The sequence below is a fragment of the Hyperolius riggenbachi genome, chromosome 5 (genome assembly GCF_040937935.1).
Source record: "Hyperolius riggenbachi isolate aHypRig1 chromosome 5, aHypRig1.pri, whole genome shotgun sequence".
Classification (NCBI taxonomy): Eukaryota; Metazoa; Chordata; class Amphibia; order Anura; family Hyperoliidae; genus Hyperolius; species Hyperolius riggenbachi.
Window position 1 is genome coordinate 10,459,612 of NC_090650.1, and position 27,308 is coordinate 10,486,919.

General features: G+C 45.8%; 1 protein-coding gene across 3 annotated transcripts in view; it reads left to right on the forward strand.

Moving 5' to 3' along the window:
- PHF14 (PHD finger protein 14) overlaps window positions 1–25,922 on the forward strand; it is a 300,907-nt gene extending 274,985 nt beyond the window's left edge. For all 3 annotated transcript variants that reach the window (XM_068235081.1, XM_068235082.1, XM_068235083.1), the window contains one exon: window positions 22,931–25,922. In XM_068235081.1, the coding sequence (XP_068091182.1) occupies window positions 22,931–22,993 (63 nt within the window). In that variant the 3' untranslated portion in view covers window positions 22,994–25,922. The remainder of the gene's footprint in view (window positions 1–22,930) is intronic.
- The last annotated feature ends 1,386 nt before the right edge of the window (window positions 25,923–27,308 follow it).

Below are 27,308 nucleotides of genomic sequence, written 5' to 3' on the forward strand. Positions count from 1 at the left end.
ATGCTTCTCCATGACTTCTTCTAGACATGATCATCACTAATCAGAGACTTACATATCTCTCACCTGACCACACAGATCACATGCTTCTCCATGATTTCTCCTAGACATGACCATCACTAATCAGAGACTTACATATCTATCACCTGACCTGATCACATGCTTCTCCATGACTTCTCCTAGACACGCCCATCACTAATCAGAGACTCGCACATCTATCACCTAACCACACTGATCACATGCTTCTCCATGACTTCTCCTAGACACGACCATCACTAATCAGAGACTCGCATATCTATCACCTGACCAGACTGATCACATGCTTCTCCATGACTTCTCCTAGACATGACCATCACTAATCAGAGACTTACATATCTATCCCCTGACCAGACTGATCACATGCTTCTCCATGACTTCTCCTAGACATGACCATCACTAATCAGAGACTCGCATATCTATCACCTGACCAGACTGATCACATGCTTCTCCATGACTTCTCCTAGACACGACCATCACTATTGGTGAACATTTACCAGCAGTGGTAATGTAGCCCTGCTACAAATAGTGCAGCTTCTTTAATTTAAAAAAAAACAAAAAAAAAAACATGTATTTTTATTTCTGGCCAGCATCAGCTATGAGAATTAGTGCTGGCACAGGCTGTATTTACACAGAGCAAGCAGCCAGCACTCAAGATGGCTGTTCTGCTCTCAGTCAGGATGGTAGTCTGAGGTTTTGTGTAGATTACAGAAAGTTAAATTCAGTGACTATTAAGGATGCCTATCCCCTTCCGAGGATAGAGGACTCATTACTGGCTTTGGGGAAAGCTAAAGTGTTCTCTACTCTAGATCTTTGTAGTGGTTACTGGCAAATTTTAGTTGACAAAAAAGATCAGGAAAAGACCGCTTTTACTACACCCATGGGACTATATCAATTCAAGAGAATGCCGTTTGGATTGACGAACGCCCCAGCTACATTCCAAAGACTGATGGAGAGCTGTTTGGGCGAGTTTAATTTTGAACATGTGCTGATCTATTTGGATGACATCATCGTATATTCCACTGATTTTCATCAACATATTCAGCACCTGGATGTGGTATTCCAGAAGCTCAGGTCATATGGACTGAAGTTGAAGCCTAGTAAGTGTCATCTATTCAAGCCGGAGGTTAATTTCTTGGGGCATGTTATTTCCAAAGAAGGCGTCAAGCCAAACCCAGAAAAAGTGAAATTGATTAAGGAATGGCCAGTTCCTACTACTATCCGAGAGGTACGAGCATTTTTAGGGATAGCAAGTTACTATCGAAGATTTATACCGCATTTTGCACAGAAGGCTCGTCCTTTGCATTTTATTCTAAAAGGGGCTCAACTGAGAAAAAAAAATGATACTGTCTGCTGGAACACTGAACAGCAAAAAGCTTTTGATGAATTAAAAGCCGAAATCGAATCTTCTCTGATACTGGCCTTCGCGGATTTCCACCTTCCTTTTCGTTTGTATACTGATGCTAGTAATCAGGGCTTAGGTGCAGTACTGACTCAGGAAAAAGGAGGAAAAGAACGAGTAATAGCTTTTGCGAGTCGTAGTCTCAGAGAGACTGAGAAAAATCCAGCAAATTACAGTTCTTTCCGGCTAGAATTGTTGGCAGTGGTATGGGCCGTCACGGAGAAATTCAGTGAGTACTTGAATGGAGTAAAATTTACCATTTACACCGACAATAACCCCGTAGCATACCTTCAAACAGCTAAATTAGGAGCGATGGAACAACGGTGGGTAGCCAGATTAGCCAAGTTCCAATTTACTATTAAGTACAGACCAGGAAGAATCAACGGCTGTGCAGATGCATTATCGAGATTCCCATATGAACCTGCTGGAAGGGAAAGAGATGAAGATCTGGAAGAAGTTGAAGTACCCCTGTTTGGGATTAAGGAAAAAGCTAGTCACATGTCGAAAGAAAATGAGGATGAGTTGATGGTAAACATGATGGAAGTTATTGAGTCCTCCTCAGCAGAGTGGCAAAAATTGCAGGAAGAAGATCATATTCTCAAACCATTGAAAGAAAAGGTCAGAGCACAAGTATGGCCAAAGAGAATACAAAGAGTCAATTGGACGGTGGAGGGCCAAAAACTGCTTAGGCAGTGGGATCGCTTAAGAGTGGAGAACAATTTGCTGGTCAGAAAGGTGCGGTTGAAAAATTGGCAGAATGTGCGAAGTCAGATAGTGTTGACTCGGGATGTAGCAAGCAAAGTTATCACTACTCTGCATGAAAAATTAGGGCACCCAGGGCCTGAGAAAATAGCCTGGTGTTTCCGAAAGAGATTTTACTGTCTACAGATGGAAGGGGTAATTAAGAAAGTATGCAGAGAATGTCTGACATGCAACACAAGGCACTGAGCCAAAACTCCCTTTGGTAAAATGGAGGACCAGCGCACCGTTGGAAGTGGTGGCAGTTGATTTTTTGTCTCTGGATACTGCTCAAGACGGACGAAGTAGCGTGTTGGTCATGATTGACCATTTCACAAAATTTGCTGTAGCCGTACCAACTAGAGACCAAACAGCAGTAACAGCTGCCAAGCACCTCTGGAATGACTTTATACAAACTTATGGCTGTCCTCAGCGGATCCATTCGGACCAGGGTCCGTGTTTTGAAAGTCGTTTGATGCAGGAGTTATGTCAGCTCTATAACATAAAAAAATCGCATACTACACCGTATCATCCTCAAGGGAATGGAGTCTGTGAACGTTTCAACCGCACCCTGATACAGAAGATACGGTCCCTGGAACAAGAAAAGAAACAACGTTGGCCGGTATACATTAAAGAGTTAGTCTGGGCCTATAATCACACTGTGCATGACGCTACTGGTTATGCTCCTTTCCATTTGTTCTTTGGAAGGGAAGATGGAGGACCTCTGGATGTTTTGTGTGGAAGGTTAGAGGGGGATCAAACTTCAAGGACTATGCAAGAATGGGTTGAGAACCACAAAAATAGAGTACAAGAGATGTATGACTTGGTACGGCGTAGTAATGAAAAAGAATCTGAAACTTTTGAAAGGAGGTGGAATTTTCAGGTCGGAGACATTGTCTTACTCCGAAACAAAGGAACACATGAGAAAGGAAAGTTGACATCAAGATGGGGTGCTGATTTGTGGAAAATAGTAAATCAGCCTTCAACAGACATTCCAGTGTATGATGTTCAGAAGATGGATGGCACGGGCCCCATTAAAAGAGTGAATGGGGCTCTGTTAAAATTGATGTCAGAACCTACGCCTTTTGGAAAATCTAAGAATTGTGAAATGGAACTGGAAGAAATGGTCCCTTGTTGGGTCCCAGTGGAGCTCTCCAGTGGTCTTACACCCCAGGCTCAGAGAAATAGAGACCAAAATTTGGCTCATCCTGTTGATGAGTGGCAAGATGTTTCGGGTCTCAGGGAGGAGAGTTCTGGAAGCTCAGTAGAGAGTGAGAGGGGGAGTGATGCTGACCAGCAGGTTGAGGGTTCTCCTGAGTTAGAACCTGAGGGTTCCTTAAGGAGATCGTCCAGAGAGAATATTGGACTTCCTCCTAAACGCTATCTGCAAGAAGAATTTATATGGCAACAGAGGAGATAAAGTCTTCCTTACTGTATTTGAGCGATGTATTGTGTTATGCGAAGTGATTTCTTAGAGAATTGTAAGGGACTACAATTTAAAAAAAAAAGGGGAAAAATGTAGCCCTGCTACAAATAGTGCAGCTTCTTTAATTTAAAAAAAAACAAAAAAAAAAACATGTATTTTTATTTCTGGCCAGCATCAGCTATGAGAATTAGTGCTGGCACAGGCTGTATTTACACAGAGCAAGCAGCCAGCACTCAAGATGGCTGTTCTGCTCTCAGTCAGGGGGCGGGTGTCAGTTACACAGGTTGGGAACGCCCCTCCAGCTGAAGAGGCAAGCCCTCTCTGATTTTACCTCAGAAGGTGACACAGGCAGCGTGAGGAGAGATGACAGAGACCAGAGGGGGAGAAACTGAGCTGACAGAGAGAGAAATGGCATTCAGTAGCAGAGGAATTTAGCTCACTGATGACACACAGAAAGGGGACCATGAGAGACAGCTCCCTGAGTCAAAACAGGGAGACACCTCATCCACAGAGGAGTGAGAGATAGCTCAGCAAGGCCAAGGAGACCACTTCAGGGAGACACCTCATCCACAGAGGAGTGAGAGATAGCTCAGCAAGGCCAAGGAGACCGCTTCAGGAAAACACCTCATCCACAGAGGAGTGAGAGATAGCTCAGCAAGGCCAAGGAGACCGCTTCAGGGAGACACCTCATCCACAGAGGAGTGAGAGATAGCTCAGCAAGGCCAAGGAGACCACTTCAGGGAGACACCTCATCCACAGAGGAGTGAGAGATAGCTCAGCAAGGCCAAGGAGACCGCTTCAGGGAGACACCTCATCCACAGAGGAGTGAGAGATAGCTCAGCAAGGCCAAGGAGACCGCTTCAGGGAGACACCTCATCCACAGAGGAGTGAGAGATAGCTCAGCAAGGCCAAGGAGACCGCTTCAGGAAAACACCTCATCCACAGAGGAGTGAGAGATAGCTCAGCAAGGCCAAGGAGACCGCTTCAGGGAGACACCTCATCCACAGAGGAGTGAGAGATAGCTCAGCAAGGCCAAGGAGACCACTTCAGGGAGACACCTCATCCACAGAGGAGTGAGAGATAGCTCAGCAAGGCCAAGGAGACCGCTTCAGGGAGACACCTCATCCACAGAGGAGTGAGAGATAGCTCAGCAAGGCCAAGGAGACCGCTTCAGGGAGACACCTCATCCACAGAGGAGTGAGAGATAGCTCAGCAAGGCCAAGGAGACCACTTCAGGAAAAATTGACAGATAAGTGAAATTTCACCACACAGAAACACAGAAAGAAAATGACAGGAGTTTTCCTAATAGTAATGACACAAAAATCAGACTGTCAAATCAAATCAGCTAAATATTCTTCGTCTGATTCTCTACAGTTAGATAATATATATACAGTGTGTGTGAGGAGAAGAAATGTTGTCATAGCAACACCAGAGTACTGTATGATGTGAATCAATGACTGTGCTTCCCTACCTGTCACCACAGAGCTGATCAGTGAGAGAATCTGTGTGTGCACTCCCTGGTACTGATTAGTAATCTGTCTCTCCACAGTAAAGCCAGTCAGCCTGTGTTTGAATGCATTTGCTCTGTACATTGACTGTGCATATGCCTCAAGAATAATCCCCAGTGTGGCTCTGCCTGATATGAGTGGAAAAGACACTTACCTGACGAAATTTTTGGAGTGTTAATCTCTGTGTGTGGAGAAAAGAGAATAACACATTAGTAAAGAAATTTATCAATTCATGGGAGAAAAATAGGAACTTACCCGTGAACAGATCTGTTGCTGTGTTCTGTGTGTTCTGCAAGTGAAGTGATTGCATTTAGAGCTTAAACCAACCTGCAGTGAGAAGTAATAAAAGGAGAGAATTGATACTTACATATGTGACATACAGGAAAAAGAAAAACTTTGATAACAATAAAGGGAAGAAACTTACTTCAGAATTATTGAACTGGCATCTTGGAGTGTGCTGCATGTAAAGTAAAGTAAGGTTATTATAAGCTATCATCTGCTTCAGGAAAAGATCTTTCATCAGCAACTTATCATCAGTTCTTTTAAAGGGGTACCCCTACTCCATGATCATATACAGGTTTAAGTGTGAATATGAATTCATAGCCACTGTATGGTTAGATAAGACTTTTGCAAGGAACTGAAGACTGTTATGGTCATTACCATACAGTAAGGACTACTTCGAGTCAGTCACTACTTATCTACCCAACCAGAAGCATTAGTCCATTTCCTATTTGGTTTCTTTCAGGTGTATTTGTTCACATACATGTATGCATACATATTTTTAGATAGGAAAGAGAAAACTGTATCGCTATAGACGTATTGAGAGTGAGATGAAGAAAAAGGTCTGATGAAGATTTGTGAAATGTGTATTTGCTGTGTTTTTTTCTTTGTTTTTCCTACAGGTGCAGGAACTTCAAGCAAGGTCCAAGTGCAGTAGCCTCTAATGATATTTCTGGAAGTAACCTTTTTCTTTTCAGGTGCTAGATCTTCAAGCAAGAAGTGTTAACTCTGAATTTGTTGCTTATTTTACCTCATTAATTTAGTGTATTTCAAGGGTGGTCTTGATATTGAGGATTTCAATTGGGGGTTTGTATTCTTGTTCTGCATGTTAGTGGACATTATTTCTTTGTTTGCCAAATAAAATCAATTGTTATTTTTCACCCATTTATCCTCCTGGTCAGTCGCTGTCCTTCCGCTTTAAGAGTAATAAGGGAACTCTCTCCTTGTGATAGTAATCGATTGGTCGGTTACAGTAATACAGCAGTAAAGTTACTTACATGCAGTCTGAATGTCCAGACAGTTTGCTAAGTTCTTCTCAATCTACTAATCCTTTTTTTTCCCACAGCAGTACTTGCAAACAAACATATTCTGAGTTCAAAAACATTCACTGTACTGCATTCAGTCTTTTCCAGCTGTTTATCAGATGAAGGAAGAAATAACATCCAAAAATGATTTGCAGTTCCTGATACAACTGGAGAGAAAGTTTTCTCCTAAACCTGAACTCTTGCACAGGACAGAAGGAAAACATATAACAATGCACACCATATGTATTGAGAGAGCTTAGTCATCTAATTCCCCCTAATTTGTATCTAATCACAAGTTGTAATTTGATCCCTCAGCAGAGCAGCTTATTTGAAAGCACAGGATGTTAACAATATATCTGCTTCCATGAAAGCAGGAAGTAGACAAGCTGCAGATTTATTGCAGGCTTTGTATCAGCTGTAACAAAGAAATATTTTTATTTAAATGTTATTATGCTGTTGCTTATCTTTAGGGCATAGGGGAAGTACTGAGTTTAGGTCCGCTTTAAATCACATCTCCTTTGTGCGATTTGCTACCATAAGTACGCGGCCGTATCGCAGATGGCGTCTCCGCAGTCCTCCCGTCTTTTGATATTGTTATTTCTAGTAAGTTTAATTAAGCATTCCCTGTTAGGTCAGCGTCTGATCTCTCATCAGAGTCATATTGTGGAATGGGAGATTAATCGCCCTTTGTGTTCGTTGGAATCAGAACTCGGTGTAATTGCTTCTGTTTCTCTCTCTCAGTTGCGTCCGCGCCACAAAGTTACGCAGGAAACGGGAAAGTGCGCAGGCGCGGGAGGTAAATGTAGCGCGTAACACGCATTTTGAACTTTATTTAATGGACCGAAGGCTGAAAGCTATAAAAGAAATGCTCCATTTAAAGAATTATGGGGAAACCGCAGAACATTAAAAATCTAATTAATTTTGATCAGGAGCTTTCAAATCGCCCTTCTTCCATCTCAGACTGGCTCATCAGAGCGTTCACGTTTCCTGTGTCAGCCATCTTGAAACTCGGATATTCTTATTCACCTGGCAGGGCTGCTTGTGGTATACATAGAGATTCTTCCACGAAAAATGTTGTTTTTTGTCTTGTTTTTTATGCATGTATTTTTTGTATGAATGCGCTGTCGTTATTTCCTACCTCTCAATATGTTCTTGGTCCTCAAAAGGCCTTTTTTTTGCAGCATATAAGTGAAGGTCTGTTTGTTGGCAAACCAGGGAATGTATTGGGTGGGCACAGATATCTCTCCCTATGATGGAGAGGAGAGCAGTTTATTTCTCGACAATGTCTATTTGGTGTCATGCTTTTACGTCAGTTGTATTCTTCCTAACTTAAAGAGAAACTCCAAACTAGAATTGAACTTTATCCCAATCAGTAGCTGATACCCCCTTTTACATGAGAAATATAATGCTTTTCACAAACAGACCATCAGGGGGCGCTGTATGACTGATTTTGTGCTGACTGCCACAATGTAACAATGTTCACAGACAGGAAATGGCTGTTTATAGCTGTCTCTAACAGCCCAAACAGCTAGGAGCAGCTACATAACCTGCCCACAATAAAAATGTCACCATGTAATAAATGTCAGAATGTAAATCGGGGAGAGGAAAGATTTTACAATGAGCAAACACTGACTAAATCATTTATACATAATTATGGTAAAAATGAAGCACGTTTTTTACTACATTATTTTCACTGGCCAGAGGGAAGTAAGGAGAGAAGGAGCTGGCACTCGATGGTGGCTAACTGCAAGGTGATCCGGAGGAGCTCAGCAGTAATGTGCTCTCAGCTGTAGTGATTCGTATGCGGTAAGGAAGAAAACAGCGCTGGGCACCAAAACTAATGCTTGCTAATTTATTCCAGGATCATACAGACATTCAAAGTAGGGGGGTAACAAAAGGCCTAACAGCCGTTTCGCGGGATAAAAGTTGCCCGCTTCCTCAGAGACCTCAGGAGGAGAGTCTCTGAGGAAGCGGGCAACTTTTATCCCGCAAAACGGCTGTTAGGCCTTTTGTTACCCCCCTACTTTGAATGTCTGTATGATCCTGGAATAAATTAGCAAGCATTAGTTTTGGTGCCCAGCGCTGTTTTCTTCCTTACCGCATTATTTTCACTGGAGTTCCTCTTTAAAGAGGAACTCCAGTGAAAATAATGTAATAAAAAAGTGCTTCATTTTTACAATAATTATGTATAAATGATTTAGTCAGTGTTTGCCCATTGTAAAATCTTTTAAATCCCTGATTTACATTCTGACATTTATTACATGGTGACATTTTTACTGCTGGCAGGTGATGTAACTTCTGCATGCTTTTTTGGCAGTTGGAAACGGCTGTAAACAGCTATTTCCCACAATGCAGCAGGCAGGGCCGGTTTAAGCAACAATGGGGCCCCAGGGCAAAATTAACCTGGGGGCCCCCCCCCCAACATATACCCCGGAACAAAAATCGGCATTAGGGGACCTTTTTTAGCAGCTGGTATAGTCAGGGTGTGAAGTCCCAATCGGTCAGAGCTCCACATTCTGGCTATCCCAGACTGCATGGGGGACAAGGGGTTAAAAAGTTTCAGGAAGGGGGACCCCACATACTTTTAAAAAAAAAAAATTCCCACACTCTAAACATAAAAAAAATTTGGGAAAATAGGAAAAAATGCCAGGGATCTTCATACAGCCATATTGCGGCTGTATAGCGATCCCTGGCCAAAGCGCTGCGGCTGCGTATGGACCAACTGGAAACCCTGTCAGGAAATTTATTGCGCTTTCGTTTGATGCATGTAAAATTACACTACCGTTAGGTTTTGCTACTAAAAGTGACATTTACCGCATTTAAAACTATACTTTTTTCCTTCTAAACTTTAAAATCGATTTTCTCAAAAACTATAAGGTTTTTTTGAAAAATTGTTTTTTCCTCTTATTCCTAATGATCTCCTTAACATATCCTGCAAATTTAGGGTTTCTAGAATTTAATTTGGATTTGCTATTAACCATTAAAGTCGTCAGGTTTTTAAATGTGTTTTTTTTTTCCTTTGAAACTTTAAAATCGATTTTCTCAAAAACTATAAGGCCGATTTGAAAAAAATTTTTTTCCTCTTGTAGCCACAAGCTCTGGGGCCCTGGGGCAGCTGCCTACTTTGCCTTAATGGTAGCGCCGGCCCTGGCAGCAGGGTTCACAGACAGGAAACTGCCAAGAGTACGTACTCAGAATTTCTTTGTGGGAGGGGTTTCACCACAATATCAGCCATACAGCGCCCCCTGATGGTCTGTTTGTGAAAAGGAATAGATTTCTCATGTAAAAGGGGGTATCAGCTACTGATTGGGATAAAGTTCAATTCTTGGTCGGAGTTTCTCTGTAAAGAGAAACCGTAACCAAGAATTGAACTTCATCCCACCTAGGTACTGACATCACACTGTGGGAGCTTTGTTGCATTATGGGAAATAACAGCTGTTTCCAACTACCAAAAAGCAGCATCTCCTTTCACAGACATCACCTGCCAGCGGTAAAGATGTCTCCTTGTGATACATGTCAGAAAGTAAATCAGGGAGAGGAAAGATTTTACAATGGGAAAACACTGACTAAATCATTTATAAATAACTAGCTGATGGCCCGGTGTCGCCCGGGTATGTATTTAGCTGGAGTTGGCTCCGCCCACTTTTTCTAACCCTAACACACAATTGCTCAATGACCTAGTTTGTGAGCTTTGCAGTCTTTGGCATCAATAATTTGCTTTGAACAAATCTGACTGGCTGTTTGTGGCTCCGCCCCTTTTCTGAATTTGAACCCCAGTCACCCAATGATCAACTATACCAGGTTTGAGGCCTGTGCCATTAACAGTGCAAGAATGGCAGCAATTAAATATTCCCCTTGAAAATCAATAGGTGAATGTTGATTGGCTTTTGTAGGCTCCACCCACTTTTCTGAATATTAATCCCAGTCACCCAGCGACCAACTGTGCAAAGTTTGTGAACCCTGCCATTAACAGAATGGCTGCAGTGTACATTTTTCTAGTAAAATTTGTATTTGTCTCCTCCCACTGATGATCTGGCGTTGCCCGCTTATGTACTTGGCTGGTGTTGGCTCCACCCACTTTTCTAACCCTAAAACACAATTACTCAATGGCCAAGTTTGTGAGCTTTGCGTTGCGATTGGCTGTTTGTGGCTCCACCCCTTTGTCTGATTTTGAACCCCAGTCACCCAATGACAAACTGTACCAGGCTTGAGGCTTGTGCCAGTAACCGTGCAAGAATGGCAACAATTAAATATTTCCCTTGAAAATCAATGGTTGCAACCAAAGCAGTATATTTTGGCTTAATGTTAATTTGCAGCTATAGAGTGTTGAGGTGCTTAATTTTTGTGCCTCCGATAGTTGAATTAAGATTTGGGTGTTACATAGCGGAGTGCAGGGAGGGGCAGGGCCTGCAAATGGACGGCATGGAGTTTGGCTACAGTGTAGCTGAACTCACATAATGACAGCTGCTCTTGGCAGCTATTGCAGGTTAGTGTATAATGTGGTTTGGCTATAATATGGCCGAGCTCCGAGGGAGGGGGGAGGATAGTCTAGTTTAGGGGATCCATAGCAGCTTTCTGCAATATGGTCGCAACCACTAATTTGTAAGAAAGGGGCCGCAGCAGGAAACACTATCCACGCCACCAAGCAGATTAGGTTTAGTAAAGTTGTACAAGCGGAGGCGGTATCCGAATTGAGCGTTGTGCCCAAAGCGACAAGCGAGGGTCCTGGTGTGCAATTTTAGCATTCGTGTTTCCCCCGGGTCCCCTACTTCTTACAAATTAGTGTACGCAACCAATCTGCCATGAGCAGGAAGCAGCCGTTGGTCTACAAGGTTTCCCGCTGGGTCCCCTCTACTAGTCTAGTGCCGTGTTAGGATGGCGAGTCAGGAAGGTTGGTGTTAGGATTGGAGAGGGAGGTTAGTATTATGGTGCCCATACATGGTACAATTATTTTCATCCAATCTTACCATTTCTATGTAATATAAGGGAACTGCCTAAATGATCCTTTCAGTATATTCACTTAATTTACCCTTATAGTACATAGAAATGGTAAGATTGGATGAAAAAAATTGTAACGTGTGGGCACCATTAGGCTAGTATTAGCGAAGGAGAGGGTAGTTGATAGAGATATTACCAATATAATTATCGGTAATATCATTCACCAAAAAAAAACATAGGGACAATAACAAATGTACACCGTTTGCAATCCCTGGGTTCCTGCGGCTAAAACCACGCCCCTCCTATTTCCAAACCACTCCCCTTCAATCATTACAACAGGCCGAGCTTAAGTGGCCACTCCCCTTTTATCCTGATTGGCTGGGAATTGGTCTGGTTTCTCTCTGCCTTCCAGGAGCAGAAGAGGAGGGCAACAAGGCGGTGCAGTGGTCAGGCAACCAACCCCTTTAGCAGTAAGGTATTTCTGGGTATTTTTAAGCATGTATTTATTGGGTGGCGGAACATCCCCCATCTTTAAAGAGACCCTGTACTGAAAAAAACGTCCCCTGGGGGGGTAATTACCTCGGGAGGGGGAAGCCTCAGAGTCCCAATGAGGCTCCCCCCTCCCCTGTAGCTGCAGGCAGTCCAGCGCTGGCTCCCCCGAAGCGTCCAGCGATCCTCCCTCGACAAGCCTGACAAGAGCTGATTTATTTGCCTTCCCTGGCTCCAGCGGGGGGCGCTGTTGCAGCTCTCAGCACGGGGCTAGGCAGAAATAGCCGATCTCCGTCGTGTCCGCTCTACTACGCAGGCGCAGGAGACTTGCGCCTGCACTGTAAAGCGGCCCGACAGCGGTCGGCTATTTCCGCCTATCTCCGAGCGGAGAGCCGATACTGCGCCTGCGCTGGAGCCCGGAAGGTAAATATTTACATCCCCGCTTTTCGGAGGGGCACAGCGAGACCGCCGTGAGACACAAGAGGACGGGGGAAGCCTCGATAGGATGAGGTGAGGACCCCCCAGGGGAACTTTTTCTCATTAGAGGTTTTCTTTAATCTGAAAGCAGTAAGGTGTGAAATAACTCATTATTTATATCACCTCGCCCATTGGATGAATTTTAGGCGCTGGGTGGGATGGCCCTTTAAGGGCCGCGTTTCAAGGTGAAATGCAGGAAGGTGAAGCTCTGGCGAAACATGAAGTAGCATTTCCATGGAAGTGAAGGATGATTTGAGAAGCTCCTGCGCCAGCTGCCTCACTCTTCGGAAATGGAATGTTGCTGATAACAAAAATCACACTTAATAGAAATCCGCCCTGTCACACGGCGCTGCTCGCAGCAACTAACTGCCTTCTCGTTAGGCACCGCGCAAGTCTGGTCTCCTACTGCCACCTACAGGAGTCAACAGGCGCCACACCCCATAAACATCTATTATTCCGCAATGAAACTCATTTCTCTTTCATGTTTTATGATTCGGATTCAACTCCAGAAAGTTTTTATCGGAGATGTAATAAAGTAATAGGCAGAAACATCTCAGTCTTCCTTCCAGGTGCAGCACCCCCTACTGACTGGCCCCCATTTCATTGGTCAATATAACAACCCTTCCTGCTGGGTTCTGCTATTCCGCCTTCCTGCTGTTGTGCACAATGTCAGCAGCACTGCGTTATGTTGGTAAAGCTACGTATACCTGGACTGCCAGAAGATATAACTAGTCAATACTTGAAGAAATACAGCCAGTGTTTACTAGAAGGGCTGATACTATTATTAAAACTCAAATACCTCTATATTCAGGCATATAAGACGACCTCCAACTTTTCCAGTTAAAATATACATTTTGGGATATACGGTACTCGCCCTATAAGACTACCTCTGTTGACTGTTGGACATTTGTATACCGTACTATATTTACTGGTGCTATACTGTATAAACAGGTACAGATACTGGTGCTGTACTGTATGTGGTACCCAGTATACAACAACCAGCCAATCATGGCAAGCGATGTACCTAACTGTCGATTGACTGGTTGTTGTATACAAAGCCTGCTTGGATTGGTCAGCTATCCCTGTCTCCAAGACTATCAGAGCGGTAGCACAAACATGCCTTTCACCCGTCCGGCCCGCCCTTGTGTACTATCACCTTCTCTGCCTCTCAGATCTCACACATGCGCGCCTGCGCCGCTTCACTGCAGTGCTCAGGAGTGAGATCTGAGAGGCAGAGAAGGAGGTATGGTAATAGGATACAAGGGTGGGCCAGACGGGTAAAGAGGCGTGTTTTTCCGGGCACAGTGTCACTCTCTTTTTTCCATATACTGGGGTGTCCAGGACGCCTGCAGCTTGCTCCGCCCTTCACTTGCCCCCTCACCTTGTCATTGGGACAGCGTTAAATCACTTCTTTCCAGGAACCCTGGTGAGTGTATTTTCTTCTATCATACTTGCGCAGCACCGCCCTTGCTGCTTTCATACGGTCACCGCGTACGATGGGGATGCGGACATTTTTGAGCTCTTCCCCACTGCATTTGGCAACCGCAGATTCTCCAGTCCGGCTCGGAAGTTTCAGCACCTGCCCTATAAGACGACACCCGGTGTATAAGACTTCCCCCAATTGTTGAGAAGACTTTCCTGGGTTAAAAAGTAGTCTTATACGCCAGAATATACAGTGCTTTGGTCTTTAATGCTTGGGAAAATTGAGGGCAAAAGAAGAAGAGGAGGGAAGAAGCTAATATGGATAGACAGCATATGTGACGCTATGAACATGCCTATGCAACAACTGAAAGAAGCCGTGACTGACAGACACATCTGGCATGCAGAAGTACGTACGGTCACAAAGAGTCAACTAAACTAATAAGGAAGATAGCTATGTTCCGCTCTCGGTCTCCTTGTTCCAGCGCTGTCACCCACGATAGTCCGCTCTGTGCTGCCGCGGGTGGCTTCAGAAGATTTCGGGAGGCCGAGTCATGCCGAAGACAGGCAGCTCCGTTCTGCGCCTGCGTGAGCGAAGACTTCTGAAGCCTCACGTGGCGGCAGATTGCAATGAGGTGACAGCGTTACGAGAAAGTTAAGAAACAGATACTTACCTAAGTAGTGGGTGGTAGTGAGTCCTCCACAAACCCTCTGCTTCTCCCCAGTACCCTAATCTTGTTTGTGGCTGCGCTCTCCTATGTGCATGAGCAGGTTCGTGGTATTGTGCAAACTGTACTCGCACGGGTGCCGTATGGCCACCTTGCTGCATGGAAGAGGTTGTGGCCTCGAGAACATATCGGGCCAGCGATTGTCAGATGTGTTTGGAGGAAACCTGAGCGAGAATAGGGGGACGTAAGACTGGGCTAAGTACACGTACGACTGGGCTAAATAGCTCCCAGCAGTCCCTAGGCTGCGTAGCTTCCAGCCAGATGACCCCCCCTCCCAAGTGTAACTAGCCAGATGATCCCTGCAGTATAGGTAGCTAGATGAAAATAAATTGATTCTGATGTACCTCTCATCCTCCAGTATAGGTAGCTAGATGTAGCCCCCTCCAGGTATAGGTGGCTGGACGACCCCCGCAGTGTAGGCAGCCTGATTTGGCACCCTAACTATAGGTAGCACCCCCTTGCGCACTGATGGAGCAGTGTGAGGGGATGTTTTTCATGTCCGTTGAGTTGCTGAATGGTGAGAAGTTGGTGTCCCCTCACTGGCAGCGCAGTCTGGTCCGGTGTGTAAGCCTTGTGTATTTCTGTATAGTGATGCGACAGTCGGTGTAGCTGTTGGGTCAGAGTCCCCCTTTAGGTGGTTGACTGTGGTCCCCCCACTCACACACACACACTCCTTTGTTAGTAGGATTAATAGTGAGAGGCCGCGGCAGTTGGTGTAGCTGTTGGGTTAGAGTCGCCCTTTAGGCAGTGATTGTGGTTCCCCCACTCCTTTGTTCGGAGGATGTATAGCGAGGGGCCGCAGCAGTTGGCGTAGCTGCTGGGTTAGAGTCCCCCTTTAGGCAGTGACTGTGGTCCTCCCCACTCCTTTGTTCGGAGGATGTATAGCGAGAGGCCGCGGCAGTCAGTGTAGCTGTTGGGTCAGAGTCCCCCTTTAGGCAGTGATTGTGGTCCCCCCACTCCTTTGTTCGGAGGATTAATAGCGAGAGGCCGCGGCTGAAGCGTGCGGGGTGGTCCCGGCGGGGACACTTTCTTGATGGCGGCTTCAGAATTCCTCACCAAGCAAATGTCAAACTTGTCGGCGCGGCGGCTATGAAAATGATCCATGTCGCGGGGGCTATTTTTTCGAGGAAACAAACGGGCAGCTCATCGCCGCTCTCCTCCGCTGACAGGATCTGTCATCTATCATCCAGCATGAATATCTGCCTATTAATAACCGTCCCTGAAAAGACCACGCGCTTCCATCTTAACAGATATCGCAAATCACAGCTGTGCGTCCTCCGGATATCAATATCCTCCCAGTCAGTCACTTGCAATTCAGGGGGACATCAATGGGGGAGAGGGCACCAATCTCAGCCATACCTCCGGATATCAATATTCCCAGGTCAGTCACCTGCAATTCAGGGGGGACATCAGTGGGGGAGGGGGCACCAAGCTCAGCTGTGTGTCCTCCAGATATCAATATCCTCCCAGTCAGTCACCTGCAATTCAGGGGGGATATCAATGGGGAGGGGGCACCAATCTCAGCCATTCTTCCAGATATCAATATCCCCCGGTCAGTCACCTGCAATTCAGGGGTAACATCAATGGGGAGGGGGCACCAATCTAAGCCATACCTCCAGATATCAATATCGCCCGGTCAGTCACCTGCAATACAGGGAGGACATCAATGGGGGAGGGGTGCTAATCTCCGCCATTCCTCCGGATATCAGTCACCTGCAATTCAGCAATATATAGATATAGGAATTGTTTCTGATGCTGAAACCAGGAAAACTACCTTAAAAGTGGATATTCTATTGTATTTTACTATATGTCACTACAGGGCCTCTTTAATCTTCACCCTCACAGCTTCCTGACACACGGCCTCTACAGTAAACGTTGTAAATATCGCACACATAGCCGGCGCTTGCGTTGCTGAAATCACCGCCGACATTATTTCTCTGTAAAAGAGCCTGTCGTCATTAATGTTTGGCTTCTAATTGTCTCTGAAGAGGCGGTATAAATCATCGTTACATTAGCAGCGCGAGGGGAGGGAGGTGTCAGCGGCACCGCCTGATTTATTGATATTAAAGTTTGTACCCCTCGCTGACTTGACCGGTGACATTAACAAAGTTCCGCGCTTTACAGAAGTGTCGCCGCTAACCGTTCTCAGCATTTGTATTTTTTAATAGCTGCAGAGAAAATTGTAAGAATTAATAGTCTGCGAGTTTCCAGTTTAACTCTTTTTAGTTAAAAAGTTTGAAAAGTCTAATATTTTCATTCGCGGCGGAGGGCTAAAGTTGGCCTTAAAGGAGAGGACCTCCCTTCTCGTGTATTTGGCCAGCCTGAGGCTGGTTTCACACCAGAAACCAGCGTCCACTATGGGGTTGCTTTGCGCTTGATGCACTGGCCTTAAGGGAACACCCCGCTATTGCGTGGTGTTCCCTGTCTGGCCACCGGCCAAGCAGGAAGTGACATGAGCGTGACGCGCACCTGCCGGCACTTCCTGCTTCAGGTATGTGTATTGTTTAAATACACATCTGCGCATGCGTTGGTAATTTTTTGAAATCCCATGCGTCGCCATAGACTAGCATGACTTCCGGGCCGACACAGAATGACGCAACTCAACACAGCGCTGCAGCATTAACGTAGTTCTTGACCTGTGTCAGGGATGCGGTGAAAATGTCACTTCTGTCGCGCCGTAACATCGGAGTATGAAAGTCGCCATAGACTTTTATTGCACGCCGGTGGGGTCACCTCCTCGGTGTGAAAGGGCCCTGAGGATAGATGGGAACAGGCTGGACATACACAGTAAGATGTGCAGTATATCCAGGGGATGACCGTGCATGCGTCAGTCAGTCCAGTGTCCATGCCTCCAGCGTCATGTCACGCAGAATTATTATTGTTTAAAAAATAAATACTGTATATACATGTAGATAGGTCCTCCCGCACATGCACCAACCCGTGCAGCTTCTGATCTGGCCACTATAACAGGCTCACTGTCATGTGACCGCAGCAAGCCTGGAGCCCTGTCATGTGACCGCAGCGAGCCTGGAGCTAAGTCATGTGACCGCAGTGAGCCTGGAGCCCTGTCATGTGACCGCAGCGAGCCTGGAGCTAAGTCATGTGACCGCAGCGAGCCTGGAGCCCTGTCATGTGACCGCAGCGAGCCTGGAGCTAAGTCATGTGACCGCAGCGAGCCTGGAGCCCTGTCATGTGACCGCAGCGAGCCTGGAGCTAAGTCATGTGACCGCAGCGAGCCTGGAGCCCTGTCATGTGACCGCAGCGAGCCTGCAGCCCTGTCATGTGATCGCAGCGAGCCTGGAGCCCTGTCATGTGACCGCAGTGAGCCTGAAGCCCTGTCATGTGATCGCAGCGAGCCTGGAGCCCTGTCATGTGACCGCAGCGAGCCTGGAGCCCTGTCATGTGACCGCAGTGAGCCTGGAGCTCTGTCATGTGACCGCAGTGAGCCTGGAACTCTGTCATGTGACCGCAGTGAGCCTGGAGCTCTGGCATGTGACCGCAGTGAGCCTGGAGCTAAGTCATGTGACCGCAGTGAGCCTGGAGCACTGTCATGTGGCCGCAGTGAGCCTGGAGCTCTGTCATGTGACCGCAGTGAGCCTGGAGCACTGTCATGTGACCGCAGTGAGCCTGGAGCTCTGGCATGTGACCGCAGTGAGCCTGGAGCTCTGTCATGTGGCCGCAGTGAGCCTGGAGCCCTGTCATGGGACCGCAGTGAGCCTGGAGCTCTGTCATGTGACCGCAGTGAGCCTGGAACTCTGTCATGTGACCGCAGTGAGCCTGGAGCTCTGGCATGTGACCGCAGTGAGCCTGGAGCACTGTCATGTGGCCGCAGTGAGCCTGGAGCACTGTCATGTGGCCGCAGTGAGCCTGGAGCCCTGTCATGTGACTGCAGTGAGCCTGGAGCTCTGTCATGTGGCCGCAGTGAGCCTGGAGCACTGTCATGTGGCCGCAGTGAGCCTGGAGCCCTGTCATGTGACTGCAGTGAGCCTGGAATCAGAGGGATATGGAGGCTGCCATATTTATTTCCTTTTTAACAATACCAGTTGCCTGGCAGTCCTGCTGCTCACTTTGGCATCATCTGTGTCTGAATCATACCTGAAACAAGCATGCAGCTAATCCAGTAACACTTTAGTCAGAGCACTTGATCTGCATGCTTGTTCAGGGCTATGGCTAAATTTTTTAGAGGCAGAGGATCAGCAGGACAGCACGGTGGCGTAGTGGTTAGCACTCTCTTGTCTTGCAACGCTGGGTCTCCGGCTCAAATCCCAGCCAGGGCACTCTATGCACTATATATGTTCTCCCAGTGTCTGCGTGGGTTTCCTCCGGGCACTCTTGTTTCCTCCCACATCCCAAAACCATACAGAGTTTGCTTAATTGGCTTCCCCCTAAATTGTCCCTAGACTACGATACATACACTACACAATAAATACATGGACATAAGACTATGGTAGGGACTAGATTGTGAGCCCCTCTGAGGGACAGTTAGTGACAAGACAATATAACTCTGTACAGCTCTGTGGAAGATGTTGGTGCTATTTACATATTAAATAATAATCCTATATAATAATGTCTGTGTATCTGCGTCCTTTTATGTCTGTGCGTTTTGCGCGGCATGCAGGCGGATTTGGGAGGTGGACGGTGCAGGGGGCGGGGCGTGTGTGCGCACGTCGCGTTGTGTGGCTGTGTGGGCGTGGAAGCGGCTATTGCGGGGGGACGGGGGGGGGAGGGTGTCAGAGAAGGGTGTGATTCACAGCCGTGCCTTAGTGCCCGTTTAAACGGTCGGCTTATATCTAGTTATAATAATAATTGTTTAAAAGGCAATAAATATGGCAGCCTCCCTATCGGACGCCTCGGAGTTCGGAGGGGCGGGGCTCAGGCCAGGATGCTGCCAGATTGTTGAAGCTCGCCGCTCCCCCTCTCTCTCCGCCGCGCCGTTAGCATACAGCTGCCGGATCGGCAAACGTTTACTGTTTTATACCTGAGTGATCTTGAGATAACATATGGCTGCACAAGTAATTGGAAAATTGGCAGCGCTGTCAGGAAAATATGCGAGATGGCCGGGAATGTGATGCCGCAGCACGCAAAGCCTCCTTGAAGCTGGATTTACTGTCCCTGCGAATGATAAAGTAAAGGCTCTGCGTCGCACAAGTAAAATCACCGCCGCGCCTATTTGTCCTGATTTACTTTCCTGGACGCGTTACAGTAAAACGCTCGTCTATAAATCACTGCTGATTGGGTGGGGATGTTGATAGACTTGCGTGTTACTTATAACCCCCCCCCCCCCCCTTCTCCCTCCCCCAATCATGACCAGCAGATCTACAGAGCATCACACCTATTCTGCCCTTAAAGGACACCCGAAGCGAAAATAAACTACTGAAATAAATGATTGTATCTATCTTCCTTCTCCTAAAAATGACTTTTTAGGATATTCCACAGTTTTTTTTATGTTTAAATCTACTTTTTATGTTTTAACTGTTTTATTGTTTTTACTCAATGACACATTCATTGAAGTATGCCAGAGCTAAAATCTATGAACTATTGGCCCCTTTTAATCTCTTTCCTGCTCTCAGAACTTAAGCCACGTTCTGCTAGGAAAGAGTTTTATAGTTGCAATTTCTGATCAGTGAGGGTCACACTGTAGTCACTTCCTGTCTGAGTCAGAACGGAGTCAGCCACTTGCATACCTGATATTTAACTTTTTCAGGCAGATTAAGAAAAAAGGAACACAGCAGTTATTTGTGTGCTAGGCACTATACATACCCATGTCTACCTCATCATGTCACATGTCACTTTGGGTATCCTTTAAAGCAGACCTGAACTCTTGCACAGGAAAGAAGGAACACAGAGAGAGATGCACCCTGTGTGTATTTAGAGAGTTTAGCCTGTCTAATTCCCCCTCACCTGCTACTAATCAGCAGTGTAATTTGATCCCTTAGCTGTGTCAGCTCAGAAGTCTCCTTTACCACAGCAGAGCCGCTAATTTGTAAGCATAGGATGTTAACAATATGTCTGCTTCCATGAAAGCAGGAAGTAGACACACTGCAGATGTATTGCAGGATTTGTATCAGCTGTAACAAATAAATGTTTTTGTTTAAAAGTTATTATGCTGTTGCTTATCTTTCAGAGCAGAGAGGAAGTTCTGAGTTCAGGTCCGCTTTAAAGGGACTCCGAGCACCTCTCATGGGCATGCCTTTAAGCCAGACGACTTCCAACAAAGTCATGCTATGACCCCTCTGGAGGAGCCTCTTGCAATGGGCATGCGTGTCACTTCCTCTTCCTGCTTCATTCAGTGATGCACTTCTCTAACAGAGAAGACAGGGGTGACATGGACGTTATAACATAGCCAAGATGGCAGATGCAATTTTTAAATTGAAATCGAACTAAGCTATTTGGTGTAGAACGGCAATTCAGGCATCAAATAAAAGAGGAGAGAACAAGCTACAGAAATGTATGCATCTTTAAGTACTTTGCAGTACTGGTCGGAGTCTTAAAGGCATGCCCATGAGAGGTGCTCGGAGTTCCTGTAAAACAGACCTACCAGCACCCAAGTAAGCAGTAGGGCTAATGTCAGTACTGCCAAGTCGTATTGTTTGTTACAGCTATGCTATAGACCGGCTTTTAGTCGCACCGAGGGGTGGTTTGCATTATGGGTGCCCCTTTTTCAGCATTTAGAGATAGGATCTGTGTAATTTTTTTTTAACGCATTTAGCATAAACATATATACGCGCAAAAACAGCAATTTTGCATATTCTGACGCTCCTCACAAATCACATGCTGTATGCAGCATAGCATTGGACAAAAACGTACACTCCCACACAGATGTTTTCTGACACACCAGTACCGGACATTGGACGGGGTCAGGGGGAGGTCATTTACTTGCGCATCACGGCGCCCTTCCTTCCCATTCCACAGGAGGAAGTATAGAGTCATACGAAACTTGATCTGTAGCGCAAGTAAGTGGCCTCCCCTGACCCCGCCCACTTGGTTGGTAGTGGTGTGGTGAAGTTTGGTGTTCGGCAGTATCTGGGTGCTCTCAGATCAATGTGCCAAATTTAAACACCAGCAGTTTTGATTTGGTGGGAGCAGAATTCAAATTTGAACTGTTTGCTCCTCCCCCACGCTCACAGGAAATATACTCTGACTTTAAAGTGGGATAAAACTCTGACATAACATTCAATAAAAATGTTTTCCTACTTTTTTTTTTACGCATTCAGTTATCATATTTTCTTTTGTGCACAATTAATAGTGTATGTTTACAAATTACAAGTTAAAGGGAGGGGGGACACCAAGAGCCCAATAGTGTGATATTGTATAGATGATAATTAATAATGAGTAATATAACAATTTAATACTCACAAACCAGGGTTACCATTAGGCAACCACTGTGAAGGCAGGTGGGGAGATTAACCTGACCCCACTCAGGATTAAAAGTCGCTCTCTGTAGATGGGAAGAAGATGGGTACAACCCTCCACCAAGGGTGGACTTAGCAAAATGTAGAAGCTTTCCAGAGGCGCCAATAGAATAAAAGTCACTTAAACGAGCTTAAAACCGATGGGGCAGTGGTGGGCCTATCCCATCCATGCGGACAAAGCAAACAAAGGAAGGACTGTGGCATCAACAGTCAAACAACAATTTATTTTTACTCCACAGTAAAAATAGGCAACGCGTTTCACGGGCTCAATCCCGCTTCATCAGGCCAATCAAAAAGGAGCATACAGCTTAACAGCATCAAAACCACACTTAGGCGCTCAGTGTGGTTTTGATGCTGTTAAGCTGTATGCTCCTTTTTGATTGGCCTGATGAAGCGGGATTGAGCCCGTGAAACGCGTTGCCTATTTTTACTGTGGAGTATAAATAAATTGCTGTTTGACTGTTGATGCCACAGTCCTTCCTTTGTTTGCTTTGTCTGCATGGATGGGATAGGCCCACCACTGCCCCATCGGTTTTAAGCTCGTTTAAGTGACTTTTATTCTATTGGCGCCTCTGGAAAGCTTCTACAAATTACAAGTACCTAAAGTACAGTTTATCTGCTCTGAAAGCTGCCATTATATTTTACTACATAGCTGCTGTATTTATATATTACAGTCTATCTAGTGATCACTACTCAGCTCTTTCTGCTTCTCAGCTCAGTACAGCTCAGTTTTGGCACTTTGCTAATATTTACATTCCTTTGTCAGATACATTTAGTAAAAAAAAAAAAGAAGATAATGTTATCACCTCTTCGACCAGAAGCTTTCCACTAAACAAACAGTTTTCCACTGAAGAACAAAGTGCTGTGTTTAACTGTTTGAATGCTGTTCTGCTACACATTTTTTCGTGGTAGTACATTTATGCTGTAAATAATCTTTTACTGCAGAGGAAATGCTGAGTTTCAGATCACTTCAATGTTAGGAACTGAACCGGAATTAGCAAAAATCATGTAGTTGGTTCACACCATGCAATAACCGCTTCTTTTTTCCCCACACAGGAAGATGAAACCGAGAAGACGGAGACGGAAGCCCAGCCACAGCCCATCGAGGAGACGTCGTGATCGTCACACCAATAGAGATGTCACGTGTCAAGGCTGCATTTGTTATCGGAAACAGGAGAACTGTCACACCAAAACATTCCACTTCATTCTGTCAGAGGGACGGGCCGCTTGGCTTCTACAAGGACAGGTCCACTTTGAACATTCATTTTGCACCATCCCTCAGCTGTACTGTAAGCTTCTGCTCCTCCTCTACAGAGATCCTGAAATCCTCCCACTCCCTGGACTGCCTCTGCAACGTGGCAGATGTCATAATCTGTCCACGTGTCCCACAATGCATTTCTTCAGGAAGTGTGTCATTCACATGTTTAGTGACCAGTATGAAACCAACCTCACCGGGACAAGGATGGAAGAGAGAGAGAGAGAATACCCACTGCCAGTCATGTCTGAGAAGGCCAAATATGGCCACCTCACCTGGTCCTTCTCACTTTGTATTGTAGAAGCTGTTTCGCCGCTTTACTGAGAGGCTTCCTTGCTTCAGATCAGGGCGTTGTATGCCTATGGATAGCTCAGCTTGTGGCTGGAGATTTGGAAATGCTTCAGAAGGGGGCAGGGATAATTAAAGGACAACTGAAGTAAGCGGTATATAGAGGCTGCCATATGCATTTCCTTTTAAACAATACCAGTTGCCTGGCAGCCCTGCTGATCTATTTAGCTGCAGTAGTTTCTGAATCACACCAGAAACAAGCATGCAGCTAATCTTGCCAGATCTGACAAAAATGTCAGAAACACCTGATTTGCTGCATGCTTGTTCAGGGTCTATGGGCCTTGAAGGAGTGCCCACTTTGTCTCCCGTGCATATTTACTCGCTGTCTTGAAAAGATGGATTATGGGAATAACTTTTTGCTCACGTGAAAGTATACTAACCTTCTAAAGCCCCATCTACACTATGAGACATTGCGGCGATCCGGCGGCTCGATTAGCCGCCGGATTGCCTCTTCCGCGTGCCCTGCATTCGATTCCCCGCTCGTGCCCCCTCGTCCCCGCCAGCGCCGCTTACCTTCCGCTCGATTCCCTGCCATTGTCCCCTCGCAGGGAGCGAGCAGGGAATCGGCGGTGCGGAGATCCATCCTGTCGGATCTTATCAATCGAGCCGCTGATGATAAGGAGCATCACGGCCGCATCTACTCGTGTAGATGCGGCTTAAGGGCCGTGGAATCCAGTCTTTAAAGTGGATCTGAGATAAAAAAAACTAACTATAACATGTAACTTGTCTATATATCTTATCTAAAGTTTAGAGAGTTTACACAGCAAATCTAGCTGCAAACAGCTTCAATGGAATATGATTACTTCTTCCTGTGATACAATGAGGGCAGCCATGTTCTGTTTGTAAACATTGCACACAGTCAAGCTGCTCTGCATCTCCAGCCCTCAGCCCGTGAAAACTTCACTCCCCTCTCCTCCTCCCCTCTGTCTCTGAAATATCTGGCTAGTAACACTTCCTCCTTCTCCTGCCCAGACTAAGCTCCCATAAGCCCTTACTACATCTGTCTCAAAGTGCCAAGGCACTGGAGGAGCTGTGGGCGAGGCTTGTTTAGTTTATAGGGAATTAGAGTATTAAAACTAAAAAAAAAAATATTTGGCTTGAGGAATGCCCTATAAACAATTATGCAATAAATAAAAGTTCATCTCGGATCCACTTTAAGCACAGCAAAGCCTAAAAAATTGGCCTTTGCCACTGTGAGTACTGCCCAAGATTTGTTCTGGTTTGGTTGAGACTTCTGGTTAGTTGAGTTCTGGATAATTGGGACTCCGCTGCAGTAGGCATCATTTTTCTGGGGTGGTGAGATCCTGGGTACTCTGAAACCCATAAATTATCCATACTAACAAAAACTGTGAGTTTTCTCCACTCTATTTGAATTGAGGAAGCCAGTCGAATAAGCGGTGGAACATTTTCTTGAGCCTTGATGTTTGTTCTTCTGGACTTGGTAAAAATTTTAAACATGAAGACAGATTCCCAACTGAAAATAAATTGCTGTTGTCTCTTTTTTTTTTTTTTTTTTTTTTTTTTTGGTCGGTAAAGGGGGCAGGTTTCAAATGATCAGAGAATGTAAAGTAAGGACGCCATCTTTATACAAATAATAGTGTGGATGCCACAATGATCTTCCTCCGTTTGTGGAGTTGTTAGAGGAGACCGTATATGGGACTGGCTAATAACCTTAGCAATGACCTCCGTGATAGGCCCACCCCCATTTCCTCCATCACATGACTGTGGCCCCAACTGATGATGTCATGGGGCGTTGCCTGCATTTCCGGCGGGAAAGAGGATTGAATGAAAAAGGGATCCGTTTTGGGATCCCAACTGGCTGATGGTTGATGTTGTTTAAGGCCTCGTTACCATGTGCGCAAATTTAGCCATGTACTCGGGAAAGTGCAGTGATGCGATAGGCGGAGACATCAGAAAGTGCCTAGACTCGAAGCGGGAGGTTTCGGCTCCACGCGCTGAAGCTGAGCCCCGCTATAGCATTAATACTATAGTGCACACCCCTCGCACTGAGTAATTCAGGGTTCCAGCGACTGCCGGACCCCAAATTACTTCCCCCTTCAAGTTGCTACGATTTGGAGGGGGAATAGTATTTAACGCCATCGGGGATTTGAGCAGGCTCCGACCGCAATCTGCATAATCACACTCTACATAATGGAATAGAGGAAGAGACACCGAGAGCCCAATATAGTGTAGTATGTACTGGTAATATAGGTGTGACAAAGTACTGTAAGTATATGATATTAATACTCACAAACCAGGGTTACCGTCCAGGCAACCACTGTATAGGCAGGTGGGGAGATTAGGCCCGTCCCCGCTCAGGATTAAGAAGTCGCTCTCTGTAGAACGGAAAAAGGGTGGACTTAGATCATCTACAGGCAAACAGAGCCGCCAAAAAGATAAAAGTCGATACAAAGTTTAAATATCGGGGGAGGCTGAGGTGGATTTCCCTCCTCCAAGTATACACAACAAACTGTTGATAGAGTTCGACCAAATATTTATTTACATACTCCAGAAAGTGCAACGCGTTTCGCAGGCATATCCCGCTTCCTCGGGCTATGAACGGAGCATAAAACTCATGCAGGTCAAATCACAGAGGAGCTTTGCTTTGTACTAGACCTGCATGAGTTTTATACTCCGTTCATAGCCCGAGGAAGCGGGAATATGCCTGCGAAACGCGTTGCACTTTCTGGCGAATGTAAATAAATGTTTGGTTGAACTCTATCAAGTTTGTTGTGTCTATCTAGAGGAGGGAAATCCACCTCGGCCTCTCCTGATTTTTAAACGTTTTATCGACTTTTATACTTTTGGCGCTTCTGTTTGCCTGTACATGATCACACTTTACGTGGTTGCTGGAGTAACGTGGGAGTGTGTGTGACGTGTATGCCGGCAACCATGTGGGGCACGTGTATGCAGATTGCGGACGCAGCAGGCGAAGGACAGGTAAAGTGTACCACACCATGCACCGGTATGTATGGGCAGGAAACAGATCTCTCTCCGATCAATCAGAGAGAGATCTGTCTCTTGGTCATTCTTTGGGCACCTTTACAGCTCCCAGTGCTTTCTTTGGCTACTGCAGACAATCGTTTCTTTAGTCCATTTCAATGCTGGGCGGGGCTAAAGGGCAGTTGGCATTGGCAGCAGCATGAACCAAGATTTTGAATGTGACGGTTGGATGCGCTCCAGCACAGCTCGATAAACTTCTGGCTGTCACCGTGCCCATTTTTTTTATTTCTTATTTGTTACAATTCTCTGCTTCTAATTAGTACTGCTGTAATGTGTATTTATGGCCACTTGTCATTAGGGGGCAGTGTGAGACAATAACAGAGGACTTCTGCTTTCAGTTTCTATATCTTCTGCTAGTAGAGTGAGATCAAAGCATTCCAAGAATTTTCAGCACGACGAGTTCTGCCGACTGAAGTAAAAAGCTGTACACTTATCTCAAATGAGATCACTACTTAAGCTGCTAAGGGATTGAAGAGCTGTAACTAATAAAGAGCTTTTAATTACTACCATGGCGTTGCCGACCCATCCATCGAATTTTCAGTCGTGTCCTGGAAGGAGACGTCAGGCCTGGGCAGCCCACTTACTTTTTTCCGATTTTTGATATTGTGGGGCGGCCATTTTTGAGTGCCAGTCTTACAGCACATGAACACAGATCAGGGCAGCTATTGGCTGCGTCACGGCTTCCTGCCACTGGAGGCAGCGGGAAATCGAGGCAACGCTGAAGGGGGATAGAGGAATTTGGCATTTTTTCAAGTGGTTTTACATTTTGTTGCAGTTTGTAAATGGGAAGTTGTCAGCTACATTGGATTGGTCCAATTTCAACCTGCA